This window comes from Salmo salar, chromosome ssa13 (assembly GCF_905237065.1).
Source record: "Salmo salar chromosome ssa13, Ssal_v3.1, whole genome shotgun sequence".
NCBI lineage: Eukaryota > Metazoa > Chordata > Actinopteri > Salmoniformes > Salmonidae > Salmo > Salmo salar.
Genome location: NC_059454.1, coordinates 23,126,393 through 23,144,839, shown reverse-complemented (window position 1 = coordinate 23,144,839; position 18,447 = coordinate 23,126,393). Strand labels below are relative to the sequence as shown.

The 18,447-nt window shown below is 43.2% G+C and overlaps 1 protein-coding gene across 8 annotated transcripts in view; it reads right to left on the bottom strand.

The window, feature by feature from the left end:
- The window catches only part of LOC106566759 (nuclear pore membrane glycoprotein 210), a 50,116-nt gene extending 37,960 nt beyond the window's left edge, over positions 1–12,156 (bottom strand). For 4 of the 8 annotated variants that reach the window (XR_001319935.2, XR_006758516.1, XR_006758515.1 and 1 more), the window contains exons 1-6: positions 11,910–12,156; positions 11,501–11,697; positions 10,217–10,356; positions 4,700–4,831; positions 3,279–3,375; positions 2,810–2,960 (exon numbers count right to left, since the gene is read on the bottom strand). Coding sequence is in view for 2 of the 8 variants with exons in the window: in XM_014135123.2 (XP_013990598.2) it covers positions 2,810–2,960; positions 3,279–3,375; positions 4,700–4,831; positions 10,217–10,356; positions 11,501–11,667 (687 nt within the window). In the remaining 6 variants the exon portion in view is untranslated. Of the gene's footprint in view, positions 1–2,809; positions 2,961–3,278; positions 3,376–4,699; positions 4,832–10,216; positions 10,357–11,500; positions 11,698–11,909 lie in introns of those variants that run through there. The other 4 variants (XM_014135124.2, XM_014135125.2, XM_045693060.1 and 1 more) reach the window with 4 other exon arrangements.
- Between the last annotated feature and the right edge of the window lie 6,291 nt (positions 12,157–18,447).

The following is an 18,447-nucleotide window of genomic DNA, read 5'->3' as shown; positions in this document are numbered from 1 at the left end:
GGCAATATGGCCTAAAAATCAGCTTGATTTAAAAAAAATTGATGGGCGATTCCCGAGATCTCATATCTATACAGTGCATTCGGAAAGTATTCAGACCACTTTGTCCACATTTTGTTACGTTACAGCCTTATTCTAAAATGGAGTCAATTGAGAATAAAAAAATAAATAATAATACACACAATACCCCTTAATGACAAAGCAAAAAGAGATATGTAGAAATTCTAGCAAATTATGAAAAAAATAAAATAACTAAATATCACCTTTACTCGCCCATAGTTTAGGAATCCCCATCATTCCAGTGGCTATGCCCTTCCCAGTTCACGCCTTAGACAGTCGACCATTAGGGTCAGGGTTGATTAGGGAGGCCACCGCTCCTCTGGGCATGGTGACGCGGGGGGGGGGCACAAGGAGAGAATCAGTCTCTTCCTCATTGACTGTCCTGCGTTTCCCGTGGTGCTAGGCCTACCATGGTTAGCTTGTCATGACCCCACTGTTTCATGGCAATGGAGGGCTCTCACAGGGTGGTCGCGAGAGTGCTCGGGGAGGTGTTATGGGGTTTCTGTTGGTGCTACTACGGTGGAGAGTCCAGACCAGGTCTCCACCGTGCACATTCCCCCCGAATAGGCCGATTTGGCTCTCGCCTTCTCCAAAAAGAAGGCGACTCAATTACCACCCCATCGACGGGGGGGATTGTGCGATAAATCTCCTGGTAGACACCGCACTTCCCAGGAGTCACATGTATCCCCTGTCACAGGCGGAGACGGCGGCTATGGAAACATGTCTCCGAATCCCTGCGTCAGGGGTACAGTCGGTCCTTCACTTCACCCACCTCCTCGAGTTTCTTTTTTGTGAAGAAGGAGGGAGGTCTGCGCCCGTGTATTGACTATCGAGGCCGAAATCAGATCACTGAGGTACAGTTACCCGCTACCTCTTATCGCCACGGCGATTGAGTCAATGCACGGGGCGCGCTTCTTCACCAAACTAGATCTCAGGAGCGCTTACAATCTGGTGCGTATCCGGGAGGGAGACAAGTGGAAGACGGAGTACCTCATCATGCCGTACAGGTTGATGAATGCTCCATCCTCTGCCTTCCAGGCAGTTGTAAAGAAAAAGCCATATCTCAGACTAGCCAATAAAAATTGAAGATGGGCAAAAGAACAGACACTGGACAGAGGAACTCTGCCTAGAAGGCCAGCATCCTGGAGTCGCCTCTTCACTTTTGAAGTTGAGACTGGTGTTTTGCATGTACTATTTAATGAAGCTGCCAGTTGAGGACTTGTGAGGCGTCTGTTTCTCAAACTAGACCCTCTAATGTACTTGTCCTCTTGCTCAGTTGTGCACTGGGGCCTCCCACTCTTTCTATTCTTGTTAGAGCCAGTTTGCGCTGTTCTGTGAAGAGAGTAGTACACAGCGTTGTGCGAGAGCTTCAGTTTCTTGGCAATTTCTAGCATGGAATAGCCTTCATTTCTCAGAACAAGAATAGGCTGACGAGTTTCAGAAGAAAGTTCTTTGTTTCTGGCCATTTTGAGCATGTAATCAAACCCACAAATGCTGATGCTCCAGATACTCAACTAGTCTAAAGGCGGCCAGTTTTATTGCTTCTTTAATAAGAACAACAGTTTTCAGCTGTGCTAACATAATTGCAAAAGGGTTTTCTAATGATCAATTAGCCTTTTAAAATGCTAAACTTTCTTTAGCTAACACAACGTGCCATTGGAACACAGGAGTGATGGTTGCTGATAATGGGCCTATGCAGATATTCCATAACAAATCAGCAGTGTCCAGCTACAATAGTCATTTACAACATTAACAATGTCTACACTGTATTTCTGATCAATTTGATGTTATTTTAATGGACAACAAATTAGATTTTCTATCAAAAACAAGGACATTTCTAAGTGATGCTAAACATTTGAACAGTAGTGTATATGTATAGTTCATAGCTACGTCAATTACCTCGTACCCCTGCACATCAACTCGGTACTGTATATAGTCATGTCATTTTTACTCGTTATTTACTGTGTATTTATTCCTCGTATCACTATTTCTATTTTATCTAATCTTTACCTCTGCACTGTTGGAAATGGACCCGTAAGTAAGCATTTCACCTTTACTCTAGACCTGTTGTCTACAAAGCATGTGACAAATACAATTTGATTTAGTCAACTTTGCAATCATATTTTGCATCATTACATTTACATTTCAGTCATTTAGCAGACACTTATCCGGATCAACTAACAGTAGTAATTAGGGTTAAGTGCCTTGCTCAAGGGCACGTCGGCAGATTTGTTCACCTAGTCGGCTCGAGCTTTCAAACCTGCAACCTTTCAGTTACTGGCCCAACACTTAACAGCTAGGCTACCTATAACTGACTGTTCTACAACATCCCACAGTGGTTCTGTCATCTCTGACTAATATTAGGTCCATCTTATGACCCTGGAGGTTTTTTATTTTCAGACGGGTGACCTCATAGCAAACAGGTCATCGCCTGGCGACGGTCCAGATGGCTAGACTAACTCTACTAGCTGTGACATCACAGTAACGCAAGTCAGCCTGTTATTTATAGCCGTCTATACCCCTGGAGGGCTGCTGTCTGCCAGCCACGAGCTGAGATGATCGAAGGAAACTATTTTAAAAGGAGCTAAAGTTCTTCTACTCCTCTGATGTTCCTGTCCCTCGCTCCTAAAAATACATCTGATTGCAGTCCTTGAGCCAGTATTTGATTCTTAACTATAGAGTATGATATTCCATCTCCACAGACTACTTCAAGAACAAGGTAAGAAATTCAGGAAATTATTAAACGGAATACCTTATACAGCGATTCTTGTATTTTCGCCTTGAGCTTAGCGTGGCCCGTTTTCAGTCCTGACACCAAGATGATATCTCCCTGTTTCCCCACTCTCTCCATCTCAGAGATGTAACCAGAGGGGGTGTAAGTAGACTCAGAGAATTTAAGAACCCTTGAGGGATGGAAAATGCATAACAAGCCTATTATTGACAGTGACAAATTGACATCTTACAATTAACCTACGTAATATGTTGAACTTGTGATAAGATAACCTGAGGTCTATCATATACTATTCTGGCACAAGGCAAATCATATACAAATGTATTCAAATAACCTGATAAATCACAGGTTAGATTGACTTTGCATTGAACTGCCATCCTTAAACCAGTTGTTGTTATAATGACGTTGTTGACCATCTACTTTTACGTTCACTCCTACAGGCAGGCTCCTTTCTCCAGGGTTGAATGCATGGCAACGTGGAGGAACTCACCGTAATGAGGTGTAGGAGTCAGGGAAACCATCCATGTGGGCATCTTTCACTATGGTCCAATCAAACACCAAGCTCGCCAGACTACTGAAGGTGTTTCCTGCACAATTAACAATTTGGGGGTTAGAGACATGGCTTAACATATGCGCCCATTGCTTGGGATTTGATTTAATGTACATAAAAATGTAGATGGCCCAATTTAATTTTCAATTAAAAATATATATTACATGCGACATGCAAAACATTGTCTTGTGAATTTGATGTGAAGTGTTGAAAGGACTTAACCATTTACACTCGTAAGAATTGGCCTATATGGATAGGGCTAAATTGAAATGTTTCTTACAGAAGAAATATGAAAAGCATGGTAGGAATTAAAAGGGAACAGTTTGGAGATTATGGGAAAATGATTAGACCAAAGGTGAGGACAACAGTTTACCTGACAAGACTGAATCAAAACACTACACTGTTGAATTCATGTCTATTTTACATTTACTGTACTTTTTGCAGCATTTGTTGATAAAGAAAATCCTGGAAAATGTGGGGTAGGTGCAACATTAGATCAAATAAATGACAAAGAGTGCAGTAAAGTCCTTTAAATGCACTTATGACTCCAAGAAGAGTCTTCAACAGCTTTGATGAGCTCTCCTAGCTGTGCCGTTGCAGAAGTAAACCAAGCACAATTGTAATGATTTTGTTTGGAACACAACCCTGCATCCCCAACATCACACAATTACTATTGTTGTTTACGCATATAAAGGATAAATCAATGTGGACAAGACTGAAAATAGAGCACACTAGTTTGACAAGTCCCTAAAGGTTGCAGTCACATAAGCCCAAACAAAACCAGCAATCCTCTCAACACGATATTTTAGCGATTCCATTTGACAGCTCTGAGCGTAGTACACATCAAGGCCAAAACAAACACCGAAATGCAATGCGGCTTTGGGGCTGTCATCAAAGAGAATCAGGTTGTGGCGCCAGCTCATGTAAAAGAGTGTCTGTGCCTGGCCATAATGAAACCAGTGAGACAGAACAAACAGGGAAATTAACAGCTGCCTCACGACATGGAAGGCCTGCCTCACGACATCACAATCATCACTAGTGCACACAACAATGTGGATCTCTCTACGCAGTATACTGAAGTGGGTAGCACTTTTCAGTTGTTCTTATATCTCTGTAGGCACACTGTAATTACTCTAGTAACATTGTATTGACATGTTGATACATAGCAATATTGTAAAAAAAACACATAAGTGGAATCAGGACTTTATGATACAATGTTAGAGTAATACAGTGTTATTACATAGGTAGGTGTTATGATGACAGCACATGCCAATGTAAAAAGGTCTTTGTTGACCAAAAGAGAACCACTGACACAAACTGTCAAATAAAACATAAGTAAGAGTGTATCCTTGAACACTCACCTTCAGAGTCCAGTGCGTGGATCTTCAGTTCCAATGGCGAGTCCTCCAGGTGCAGCTCTCTGGTGGTGGACACTATCTGGATCTCACTGATTATGTCCACGATGGCATCACAGCGCAGCACCTGTCCCGTTACTGTGGAGAGGGGAAACGAGTCACATACACAGGTACTGTATCAACATTTGAGACATCTACAGAACCAGAAGTGAATATAAAAAAAAAAGTCAGGAATCAGTTGTGGCTAACTCTGCTGAGGTTTGATAGGTCATGCTGTGATGAGTCCTGGGCTACATTCAGTATCAGGCTGTACAACGTGGCAGAAGTCTGGGTGTTGTTGTAATTCTGGATGGCCAGAGAGCTAGCAACAATGACAAGAAGCTGCCATGTGGGGATTTGATTTGTAGGTGGCTTATTTCAGCTAGTTTTATCTTGTTCTTGATACCATGTCTTGTTTTGAGGTGAAGATGCTCCTAAGCAACTTTGCAGTCTTTTTTTTGTTATTTCTCACCTTATTAGCCTAGAATGTTCTTTGCAATATTACACACAGCTGGAAAGAACTTTTGGATATCAGATATCATGATGCCATCTATTTTGTGAAGTGCACCAGTCCCTCCTGCAGCAAAGCACCCCCACAACATGATGCTGCCACCCCCATGCTTCACGGTTGGGATGGTGTTTTTTGGCTTGCAATCCTCCCCATTTTCTTCCAAATATAACGATGTCATTATGGCCAAACAGTTATATTTTTGTTTCATCAGACCAGTGGGAATTTCTCCAAAAAGTACAATCTTAGTCCCCATGTGCAATTGCAAACCGTAGTCTGGCTTTTTTATAGCGGTTTTGGAGCAGTGGCTTCTTCCTTGCTGAGCGGTCTTTCAGGTTATGTCGATATGGGACTCGTTTTACTGTAGATATAGATAATTTTGTACCCGTTTCCTCCAGAATCTTCACAAGGTCAGCTTGTTACCTGTAAAAAAGACACCTGTCCACAGAAGCAATCAATCAGATTCCAAACTCTCTACCATGGCCAAGACCAAAGAGCTCTCCAAGGATGTCAGGGACAAGATTGTAGACCTACACAAGGCTGGAATGGGCTACAAGACCATCGCCAAGCAGATTGGGGAGAAGGTGACAACATTTGGTGTGATTATTCGCAAATGGAAGAAACAAAAAAGAACTGTCAATAGCCCTCGGCCTGGGGCTCCATGCAAGATCTCACCTCGTGGAGTTGCAATGATCATGAGAACGGTGAGGAATCAGCCCAGAACTACACGGGAGGATCTTGTCAATGATCTCAAGGCAGCTGGGACCATAGTCACCAAGAAAACAATTGGTAACACACTATGCCGTGAAGGACTGAAATCCTGCAGCGCCCGCAAGGTCCCCCTGCTCAAGAAAACATATACAGGCCCGTCTGAAGTCTGCCAATGAACATCTGAATGATTCGGAGGACAACTGGTGAAAGTGTTGTAGTCAGATGAGACCAAAATGGAGCTCTTTGACATCAACTCAACGTGTTTGGAGGAGGAGGAGGAATGCTGCCTATGACCCCAAGAACACCATCTCCACCGTCAAACATGGAGGTGGAAACATTATGCTTTGGGGGTGTTTTTCTGCTAAGAGGACAGGACAATTTCACCGCATCAAAGGGACGATGGACGGGGCCATGTACCGTCAAATCTTGGGTGAGAACCTCCTTCCCTCAGCCAGGGCATTGAAAATGGCTCGTGGATAGGTATTCCAGCATGACAATGACCCAAAACACACGGCTAAGGCAACAAAGGAGTGGCTCAAGAAGAAGCACATTAAGGTCCTGGAGTGGCCTAGCCAGTCTCCAGACCTTAATCCCATAGAAAATCTGGGGAGGGAGCTGAAGGTTCGAGTTGCCAAACGTCAGCCTCGAAACCTTAATGACTTGGAGAAGATCTGCAAAGAGGAGTAGGACAAAATCCCTCCTGAGATGTGTTCAAACCTGGTGGCCAACTACAAGAAACATCTGACCTCTGATTGCCAACAAGGGTTTTGCCACCAATTACTAAGTCATGTTTTGCAGAGGGGTCAAATACTTATTTCCCTCATTAAAATGCAAATCATTTTATAACATTTTTGACATGCGTTTTTCTGGATTTTTTTGTTGCTATTCTGTCTCTCACTGTTCAAATAAACCTACTATTAAAATTATAGACTGATCATTTCTTTGTAAGTGGACAAACGCACAAAATCAGCAGGGGATCAAATACTTTTTCCCCCCACTGTATGTATTCACCCCTTTGCTATGAAGCCCCTAAATAAGATCTGGTGCAACCAATTACCTTCAGAAGTCACATAATTAGTTAAATAAAGTCCACCTGTGTGCAATCTAAGTGTCACATGATCAGTCACATGATCTCAGTGTATATATACACACACCTGTTCTGAAAAAACTCAGAATCTGCAACACCACTAAGCAAGAGGCACCAACAAGCAAGTGGCACCATGAAGACTAAGAAGCTCTCCAAACAGGTCATGGACAAAGTTGTGGAGAAGTACAGATCAGGGTTGGGTTTAAAAAAAATCTGAAACTTTGAACATCCCATGGAGCACCATTAAATCCATTATTAAAAAATGGAAAGAATATGGCACCACAACAAACCTGCCAAGAGAGGGCCGCCCAAAAAAACTCACAGACCAGGCAAGGAGGGCATTAATCAGAGAGGCAACAAAGAGACCAAAGATAGCCCTGAAGGAGATGCAAAGCTCCACAGCGGCAATTGGAGTATCTGTCCATAGGACCACTTTAAGCCGTACACTACACAGAGCTGGGCTTTACGAAAGAGTGGCCAGAAAAAAGACATTGCTTAAGAAGAAACAAACACGTTTGGTGTTCACCAAAAGGCATGTGGTACACTCCCTAAACATATGGAAGAAGGTACTCTGGTCAGATGAGACTAAAATTGAGCTTTTTCGCCATCAAGGAAAACGCTATGTCTGGCACAAACACAACATCTCTCATCACCCCAAGAACACCATCCCCACATTGAAGCATGGTGGTGGCAGCATCATGCTGTGGGGATGTTTTTCCATCGGCAGGGACTGGGAAACTTGTCAGAATTGAAGGAATGATGGATGCCCAAGGAATGATGGATGCAAGAATGAGCTGCAATCAGACAGGATGTGGCCCAGAAGTTAATTGACAGCATGCCAGGGCAGATTGCAGAGGTCTTGAAAAAGAAGGGTCAACACTGCAAATATTGACTCTTTGCATAAACTTCATGTAATTGTCAATAAAAGCCTTTGACACTTATGAAATGCTTGTAATTATACTTCAGTATTCCATAGTAACGTCTTACAAAAATATCTAAAGACACTAAAGCAGCAAACTTAGTGGAAATTAATATTTGTCATTCTCAAAACTTTTGGCCACGACTGTATGTGAACACCCCTTCAAATTAGTCTATTTGGCTATTTCAGCCACACTCATTGCTGACAGGTGTATAAAATTGAGCACACAGCCATGCAATCTCCATAGACAAACAAACATTGGCAGTAGAATGACCTTATTGAAGATCTCAGTGACTCAACAGTGCGGTCATAGGACACCACGTTTCCAACATGTCAGTTTGTCAAATCTCTACCCTGCTAGAGCTGCTCCGGTCAACTGTAAGTGCTGTTATTGTGAAGTGAAAATGTCTAGGAGCAACAACGGCTCAACCGCAAAGTGGTAGGCCACACAAGCTTACAGGATGGGCCCGCCGAGTGCTGAAGCACGTAAAAATAGTCTGTCCTCTGTTACAATACTCACTACCAAGTTCCAAACTACCTCTTAAAGCAACGTCAGCACAAGAACGGTTTGTCAGGAGCTTCATGAAATGAGTTTCCATGGCCGAGCAGCTGCACACAAGCCTAAGATCACCATCCGGAATGCCAAGCATCAGCTTGAGTGGTGTAAAGCTTGCTGCCATTGGACTCTGGAGCAGTGGAAACGCATTCTCTGGAGTGATAAATCACCTTTTTACCATCTGGCAGTCCAACAGATGAATCTGTGTTTGGAGGATGCCAGAAGAACGCTACCTGCCCAAAAGCATAGTGCCAACTGTAACATTTGATGTTAGAGGAATAATGGTCTGGGGCTGTTAGTCATGGTTCGGGTCCCTTAGTTCCAGTGAAGGGAAATCTTAACGCTACAGCATACAATGCCATTCTAGACAATCGTGTGCTTCCAACTTTGTGGCAACAGTTTGGGGAAGGCTCTTTCCTGTTTCAGCATGACAATGCCCCTGTGCACAAAGCGAAGTCCATACAGAAATGGTTTGTCGAGATGGGTGTGGAAGAACTTGACTGGCCTTCACAGAGCCCCGACCTTAACTCCATCGAACCTCTTTGGGATGAATTGGAACACCGACTGCGAGCCAGGCCTAATCACCCAACATCAGTGCCCGACCTCAGTAATGCTCGTGGCTGAATGGAAGCAAGTCCTCGCAGCAATGTTCCAACATCTAGTGGAAAGCCTTCCCAGAAGAGTGGAGGCTGTTATTTAATGCAAAGGGGGGAGCAACTCCATATTAATGTCCATGATTTTGGAATGAGATGTTCAACGAGCAAGTGTCGACATACACATTCATGACCAAAAGTATGTATAGATGCACTCCGGACTCCGACATTGCTCCTCCTAATATTTTTTAATTCCATTATTTTACTTTTTTTAGACGTAGCTAAAATTTGATGTAACAATGTATTTGAGAGAGAACAAGTGCTCATTGTACAAATGTATTAATGTTCTCAATAAACATTGGAGATGAAATATAATTCACATGTTGTCAACAATCTAAGCCAACCCCGTCTGTTTTGCCCCATAGTTGCTAAACACCCAACCCGTCTATAGCATTGGAGTAAACCGCTGATTTACACTATTACACAATGCTGTAAACCAGTGTTCTTCATTCCTTTTACTGGGCCCCACAGGGATGTACTTTTTTGTTCTAACCCAGCACTACCAATCCTGATTCAGCTAATCAAGGGAAATGTTTCAACATATAGTTAATAGGGCTGACTTGTGCACTACACTGAGTAGATTGTCTGCTGAAGCCTTTAGGCTAAATCACCTCAACTTCCAAGGACCGAAGCATAACAAGTCCTTATCATTAAGAATTCAGAGAATCTATACAGCTCTTATCTCAATTCGACCCTCATGAACTAGTTGATGAGCAAGTAGTAGCACTTCACCCGTTCATGTTAGCCTCATGTAATGCTGCTTCAAAAAGGCCACAAAGGCTATTTGACCAAAAGCTTAGCCACAATAAACTGACATTTGCATTGACACCAAATAAGCAGATGTTCTCTCTTCATCCAAGCAGGTACTCTACTCCAGTGGTTCCCAACCTTTTTTGTTGTTGCTCTGCACAGAGTTCCCCTGATGTACCCCCTCATGTGAATTTTACCAGTAAGCCTGTGGTTTCATGAGTCCTCATGTATCCCCTGTGGATAGGCCAAGTACCCCCAGGGGTCCTACTACACCTGGTTAGAAAGCCCTGCTCTACGTACCGACATCCTCAGCCAGTATGATGCTGGTGAGTCTGGAGGAATGTGTGGAGCAGGCCTGGAGAACAGCTCTCTGGGAACACTGTCGGCTGAGGTCAGCCTCTACAGCCTCGATGCTGGCCACCTCTGGTCTGGTGGAAGACCTGGAGGTACGAAAAGGTACTGTATTTAGACACTCCAGGGACAATCTAAGTTTATATATAAATACTTGTATTTATTCAAAACAAATGCATTTTGCTTTCATCTGGTTGCTTTCTGTCCTCTTCAGCAAAACCTGGTGAGCATAAATCGGTCTAAGAAAACAGATTTTGCCCAAGGACATGTTGGAAGCTGTTATCTAATGACAGGAAAGAATAAAATCTGTTTTGACAGGAAATGTATGATTGATGAGGCACAGATTCTAAAATGAAAGACAAAGTTGATAGAGTATTTATAAACTTGTACCGTCAGCTCTGAATGGGAGTTTGTGTGCACTGTGCAGACCAGGCAGAGAGCTGAACATGTCCCACTGACCATCACACTCTAGCACAGTGGTTCCCAAACTTTCAACTCACTCTTCAAAGTTGTAATAGAACGTACAAGGTGCCATTTCAAAATTGGGTAGTGCATCATCAGTTCCTCTTGTCATGTCAGTCATTATATACCTTGGAGAGCTATTTATAAACTTGTCAGAAATGTCCATATCAACTAGCCCATGTCATTAACGTTTTTTGTTGTAATGTTTAAGTCATTCAAATATAACACGAATAAACATTAGACATGGCAAAATGTATAGAATTTAAAGAAAAGATATAACCCACAAAATGTTCTCTGCACCACATAGCAAAATGTGTAGAATTGCAGGAAATAAGCTTTAAACCTGCAAAATTCTCTCACCCGACAAGAGGGTGCCCATAAAAATAGAAGTGGCGTGCGCAGGAAGGGGGGCCTGAGTGAAAACGTTTGGGAACCCCTGCTCTAGCGGATACCTGACATGGGGTGCATGTGGCTGGGGCTCACGGTGGGCATGATCCCAAGTAGGTTATTTTCAATGCATGGTCATGGGTGTTAGATTATATCCATCCCAAAACTATAGCTTCAATAAAGAACTTTACTTTCCATTAAACAAAATCTTCCTGATTTACTTGACTATATGCTGCAGTGTAACAGTTCATGTTGCAACGCGTCCCACACGACCTATGAGTAGATATGAAAGACGATACCTGCGGGGACCCAAGCAATACAGTTGTCTGTTTCCTAGCGGGTAATTCTAGGAGCGATAATCTCTTTTTACAGATATTCACTTACCATCTGTAACAGCCTTCAGTTGCTTCCAATGTGAAGTTTATTCTGGTGCTTCGGGCAAGTGGTAATAACACTTTGGGGATATTCAACTTTGATGAGGCACTTGTGGTGTGAATTGAACTTGATATTAACAAAAACACTGATAGCGTGTTCAGCGCAAAAATCGCCATTTCCGACAGCCAGATAGATTGCAGGTACTGCTATTATCAATAGGAAAAAATACAAAATAAAATATGTTAGCGGTTACAGCCAACTAGCCTACAGTACAATAATTGTATATTTCTTCCATCCTCAATTATCCTAACGTTTCCGACACTGAGTGATCACCACGGGGTAACCTAATCGTTACAATGAACTAACATGACTACTGTAACCATTTCCTTCAGCAAACATTCGAACCATTGATAGTTACCTTAGTTTCAATTTCTGACAATAACGGAGAGCGGCAGCCGCATAACTATGATCATTTGGCCGGTTCCTAAAAATGGACACCTTTAATTCAAATACCCTTCAAATCTCTTGGATAAAATATACAGCAGACCTTCCCCTACCGTCTAAGTTTAGGATAAAAGGTAATTTCAACAAATATTATGTAGAAATACCAGCCATTACAAATAATTAGAGCTGCAGCGTGCATGCTGGCTGGGAGGCAGTTGACGTCATTTACAAAGTAAAGTAGTGGATGTGATGCGATGATGACGCGTTGTCTTAAAGATGCAGCATTGCTCAGCTTTTAGCCCACCAGCAACATACAGCAACCTACAGTATGTATCATTACCACCACAACTGACACATACTTTATATATTTTGTTATGTTCTACTCCCTGTATATAGCCATGTTATTTTCACTCGTTCTTTTTATTCGTTATTCACTGTGTATTTATTCCTCGTGTCACAATTGTTTTAGTACATGTTTTATTATTTATCTTATCTTTAACTCAGCATTGTTGGAAATGGACCTGTAAGTAAGCATTTTCCTGTTAGTCTACACCCGTTATCCAGGAAGCAAGTGTCAAATAAAATTGGATTTGACTATGCAGCTGAGCCGCCTATTGAGGGAGAGCTCAATCAGTTTGATCATCAGGTGAATTATGGATGTTTGTTATAACAATAGGGCTATTATGTACAGGTGTGACTGGGACGGGTTACCATACCCCTAGCGTAGCCAATCTCAAGATATTCAACTACTGGTAGACTGATACATAAAGTTCTACTGATACAAGCAATTATAGTGTGGTTTCAAAACACAGATTGTACTCATGTCTGTTTCTCTTTGACCCCAGACTTCTGAGGATCACTGTACAGCATTAGTCAGTGAGTAGTGAATCATTAATTGTGATTGTTGTTCATGAGGTCCGCAGGTCTAAACGACTTTCAGTAACCCAATTCTTCCTCTAACTACCAGCCTCTCTGTCTCTATTTCTCACCAGTCACCACCAGCAGAGGACTGAGTTAAGTACATGCATGTCCTATGGATCACCCATTTATATTAATTAGTGCCAATCTAAACCATGGAGTTGGTTGACACAGAAATGGGAACATAATATAGCTGGCCCCAACCACTTACAACTAGACGAGTTGAGTAAATTAGCTGGGAGCAAGAGAGGATGGCTCATAATAATAATAATAAATAGGACTTATATAGCACTTTTCAAGGACCCAAAGTCAAAACAAAACAGACCAAATAAAAACATGAATAAAGAGAGGGGTGGGCTCAAGGAAGGGAAAGAGTGTGATGAGTCAGTGTATGGGGAGGGTTTGGATACGAACCCGGTTTAGGATAAGGGGCGGATTGGGTTTAGGATACGAACCTGATTTAAGGTGGCCTGCTGTGGTGGAAAGGAGTGTGTGTGTGGATTGGTAGGGGAGAAGAAGGTCTGAGAGGTAGGGGGCAGCTTTGTAGGTTAGAAGGAGGATCTTGTAATCAATGCGTTGGAAGACAGGTAGCCAGTGGAGTTCACGGAGGACAGGGGTGATGTGCTACCAGGACTTAGTGTGGGTGAGGAGTCAGGCTGCAGATTTTTGAACCATTTGGAGCTCATGGATGAAGCTTGAGTTGATGCTGGAGAGTAGTGAGTTGTAGTAGTCAAGACGGGAGGAGATGAATGCATGTATGAGGGTTTTAGCGGCAGGACAGGAGAGGGATGATAATGAAGAGAATGCAGTGAATGGACTGGAGACCATTCCATTCATTACGTTCCAGCCATTACTATGAGCCCGTCCTCCCCAATTAAGGTGCCACCAGCCACCACTGCAGCAAATACTTCAGGAAGATCAAACACAGACCTCTTAAAGGCCTCCGCATGCTTCCCAGCCGAAACAGTTTCGGAAGAGATTGTGCGTATATCATGATGACATTTTGTGACGTTTTTTTGTTCGTTTTGGACTTCGGTAATGGGTTTTTTGGCTGTTCGGGCACACTACACATTTGTAAAATAGCTTAAAGTCTGGGTAGGATGGGTGGGAGGTAACACATTAGGTATGTCTGCAAGAATACAAGGAGAGTGTAGTCTTTTGACCTTTTATTGAAACAGGTTTGTTGGTCTTTTGTAGCCTTCAAATGATGAGAAATGTTACAGCTGATGAAAGATGGTTTGTCTAGGAACAAACTGTGACGTTCGTCGTTAAAGGTAGACCAAGGCGTAGCGTGAGTTGGGTTCATCATACTTTATTTTAAATGTGAACCAGCAAAAACAATAAAACGACCGACACGCTAGGCATGCAAACACATGCAACACAAAGACAAGACCCCACAACTGACTGTGGGGAAAAAGGGCTGCCTAAGTATGATTCCCAATCAGAGACAACGAATGACAGCTGCCTCTGATTGGAAACCATACTCGGCCAATCAAAGAAAAAAACAACATAGACATACAACGCATAGAATGCCCACCCCATGTCACACCCTGACCTAACCAAACAGAGAAAAACGTCTCTCTCAGGTCAGGGCGAGACACAAACAGAGGAAACAATCACTTAACATCAAGGTATAAAGGTTAAATTAGCACTATTAAGTCAGGAGGTAACGAAACAATATAAAAGGATAACTTTGCCTTGGCCGCCACACTGCATTCATACAATAATCATTGTCAATGAACGCAGCTCTGCGGTTACATGTTGGTTTGCCACCTCAACCTGCCTCTCTCGCACTGGACACTTCCAGTCTCCAGCAACATTGGCACCCCTACAGTTGACACACACAACTTTTCCCACCGAAACTACACAAACCTCTGTCCCATGCCCTACTGCACACTTTCTACATCTTGGAATCTCCCTACAAACACACTTCTGCGACATGACCATAAACGTGGCACCAAAAACACAGAAGTAGATTCGGCTGATAACTGATGTATCCTAACATGACTTTGTCAGGTAAAGACTGATTCAGAACTTAAAAGGACAGACTGACACCTCTGTTTCACCACACTCCCCACCTGGCCTGTGTCACACCAAACGATGGGAGTCACAAACACCAGGAATCTTCAATTTCAATTGCTCGACCTTCACACTTAACGCTACCCGAGAAATCACTCCTTTCAATGGTGCCTTATTCCTAAGAGCAAGGTAAGAAACAGATCTTGACCGAGTTGCGTGGCATGGAAACAAACATCACAAGTCCACTTCGGGTTACCTTCACCCATTTAACAGTACCCAACATCTTTTCCAGCCAGCCTCATACCACATATGGATAGACCAAAAGGCCTAGATCCACTTTCTCCAAGAATCTCACTCCCACTGGGCCAAACTCATCTTTATCATAACCATGTCCATCGATGCAAGGCTCGGGCTCTGAGCTCCTCGCAACACCTTCCACCTCACTTAAATCTCCCTCATTCACTTCCATTTCACCTCCAGAGCTCGGTCTGGCGGACATCTCACTCTGTTGTACTTGATCCCGGTCTTCTTCGACACACCATCTCCACTTTTAATCGCCATCTTCATCATTTTAAGATTCAATCTCTTCTTCAATTCTCTTCTTCCTCTTTTTCCTCTTCCATTCCTCCTCCGAAATCCACCTTTCCTTGTTCCTGTCCCAATATTCCTCTTCTTCTGGATTTGCTAGCGGCCCTGTGGCATGCCGACTTAACTCCATCTCTCTAGTCAGTCAGCTGACCGTCCATCAATTCTGGGACAGGGTTCCGGTCTGGAAGCACGCTTTTGACTGCACCTACATTATTGACCCTTGGCACTCACATCTATAGCCATTAAGTGCTTTGAAAGGCTGGTCATGGCTCACATCAACACCATCATCTAAAAAACCCTAGACCCATTCCAATTTGCGTACCGCCCCAACAGATCCACAGATGATGCAGTCTCTATTGCACTCCATACTGCCCTTTCCCACCTGGACAAAAGGAACACCTATGTGAGAATGCTATTCGTTGACTACAGCTCAGCGTTCAACACCACAGTGCCCTCAAAGCTCATCAATAAACTAAGGACCCTGGGACTGAACACCTCTCTCTGCAACTGGATCTTGGACTTCCTGACGGGCCACCCCCAGGCGGTGAGGGTAGGTAACAACACATCCGCCACGCTGATCCTCAACACAGGGGCCCCTTAGGGGTGCGTGCTCAGCCCCCTCCTGTACTCCCTGTTCACTCATGACTGCACGGCCAGGCACGACTCCAACATCATCATTAAATTTGCCGATGACACAACAATGGTAGGCCTGATCACCAATAACAACGAGACAGGCTATAGGGACAGCCTATAGGGACAGCCAATAGGGAGGAGGTCAGAGACCTGGCCTTGTGGTGCCAGGACAACAACCTCTCTCTCAACATGATCAAGACAAAGGAGATGATTGTGGACTACAGGAAAAAGAGGACCGAGCACGCCCCCATTCTCATCGACGGGGCTGCAGTGGAGCATGTTGAGAGCTTCAAGTTCCTTGGTGTCCACATCACCAACAAACTAACATGGTCCAAGCACACCATGACAGTCGTGAAGAGGGCACGACAAAGCCTATTCCCCTCAGGAGACTGAAAAGATTTGGCATGGGTCCTCAGATCCTCAAAAGGTTTAACAGCTGCATTATTGAGAGAATCCTGACTGGTTGCATCACTGCCTGGTATGGCAACTGCTTGGCCTCCGACTGCAAGACACTACAGCGAGTAGTGTGAATGGCCCAATACATCACTGGGGCCAAGCTTCCTGCCATCCAGGACCTCTAGACCAGGCGAATTCAGAGGAAGGCCCTGAAAATTGTCAAAGACTCCAGCCACCCTAGTCATAGAGTGTTCTCTCTGCTACCGCACGGCAAGTGGTACCGGAGGGCCAAGTCTAGGTCCAAGAAGCTTCTAAACAGCTTCTACCCCCAAGCCATGAGACTCCTGAACATCTAGTCAAATGGCTACCCAGACTATTCACATTGCCTCCCCTCCCCTCTCCACATCACTGCCACTCTCTGTTGTCATCTATGCATAGTCACTTTAATTAACTCTACCTTTACCTCAATTACTTATTTAATTATCTATTTTTTTCTTTTTTTTCTTAAAACTGCATTGTTGGTTAAGGCCTTGTAAGTACATTGTAATGTGACATTCTCTTAGTAGAGGATCTAAGAAGATCAAATTTGACTTCCCTATGGGGCCATCAATGGGAACTATCTTTCTTGGCCGTGATTCAGTTAAATCAAATCAAATGTTATTTGTCACATGCTCCGAATACAACAGGTGTAGACCTTACAGTGCAATGCTTACTTACAAGGCCTTAACCAACAATGCAGTTTTAAGGAAAAAAAAGAAACAAATAGATAAGTAAAAAAGTAATTGAGGTAAAATGTACACTACCATTCCAAAGTTTGGGGTCACAGAAATGTACTTGTTTTTGAAAGAAAAGCAATTTTTTTGTCCTTTAAAATAACATCAAATTGATCATAAATACAGTGTAGATATTGTTAATGTTGTAAATGACTATTGTAGCTGGAAACGGCAGATTTGATATTCCATAAAAACAATCTTATTAGTCACACGCGCCGGATACAACAGGTGTAGACCTTACAGTGCAATGCTTACTTACCCTGTCCCAGAAAAATGGACGGCAATCTGATAAACACTGTACAAAAATGTCATTTTGTACAGTCACTGAACTATCTTAATCAACTTTTGGCTCTGCATGGTCATTATTATAGGATAAAGGTATTGCAAAAAGTCTCATTATTTTCCTTTCATTACTAGGCAAAGGTGAAGCAAATGTTTCAAGTCAAAGTACCTTGTGTACCATTGGATGCTGCTGAGGGGTATAATAATGGAATTGAACACAATTTAAATAGCTGTCAGTGACATCTAGGGATGGGAACGGGTGCACTGCATGCAGTTGGACACCACCTGGTAAGATACATGGCAAGATTAGGGATAGTTGCTTACGCAACAGTGGAGGCTGCTGAGGGGAGGACGGCTCATAATAATGGTTGAATGGTCAGTTTTTTTATTTATTTATCCTTTATTTAACTAGGCAAGTCAGTTAAGAACAAATTCTTATTTACAATGACAGTCTACCCTGACAAAAGGGGGATGCCTAGTCAGTAGTACACCTGAAATGTTCTTCCACATGGCCCTCTGAATCAGAGAGGTGCAGGGGGCTTCTATAATCAACATCCACGTTGGCGCCCGGGGAACAGAACCAGGGTCTGTAGTGATGCCTCTAGCACCAAGATGCAGTGCCTTAGACCACTGCATCACTCAGGAGCACAGGAATGATGTGGTTTCCATGTGGTTGATACCATTCCATTAACTCCATTCCAGCCATTATTATGAGCCGTCCTCACCTCAGCAGCCTCCACTGTTGTGTAGGCTATTATCACGAACCTTGTCATTGTATTTACCAGGTGATGTATTCAACTACATGCAGTGTAACCCTCACCACCCCTAGATGTCACTGACAGCTATTTTAATTGTGTTCTTCAGAGCCTCCAAATGTGCAGGAATGGATCATTCAGCACTCTC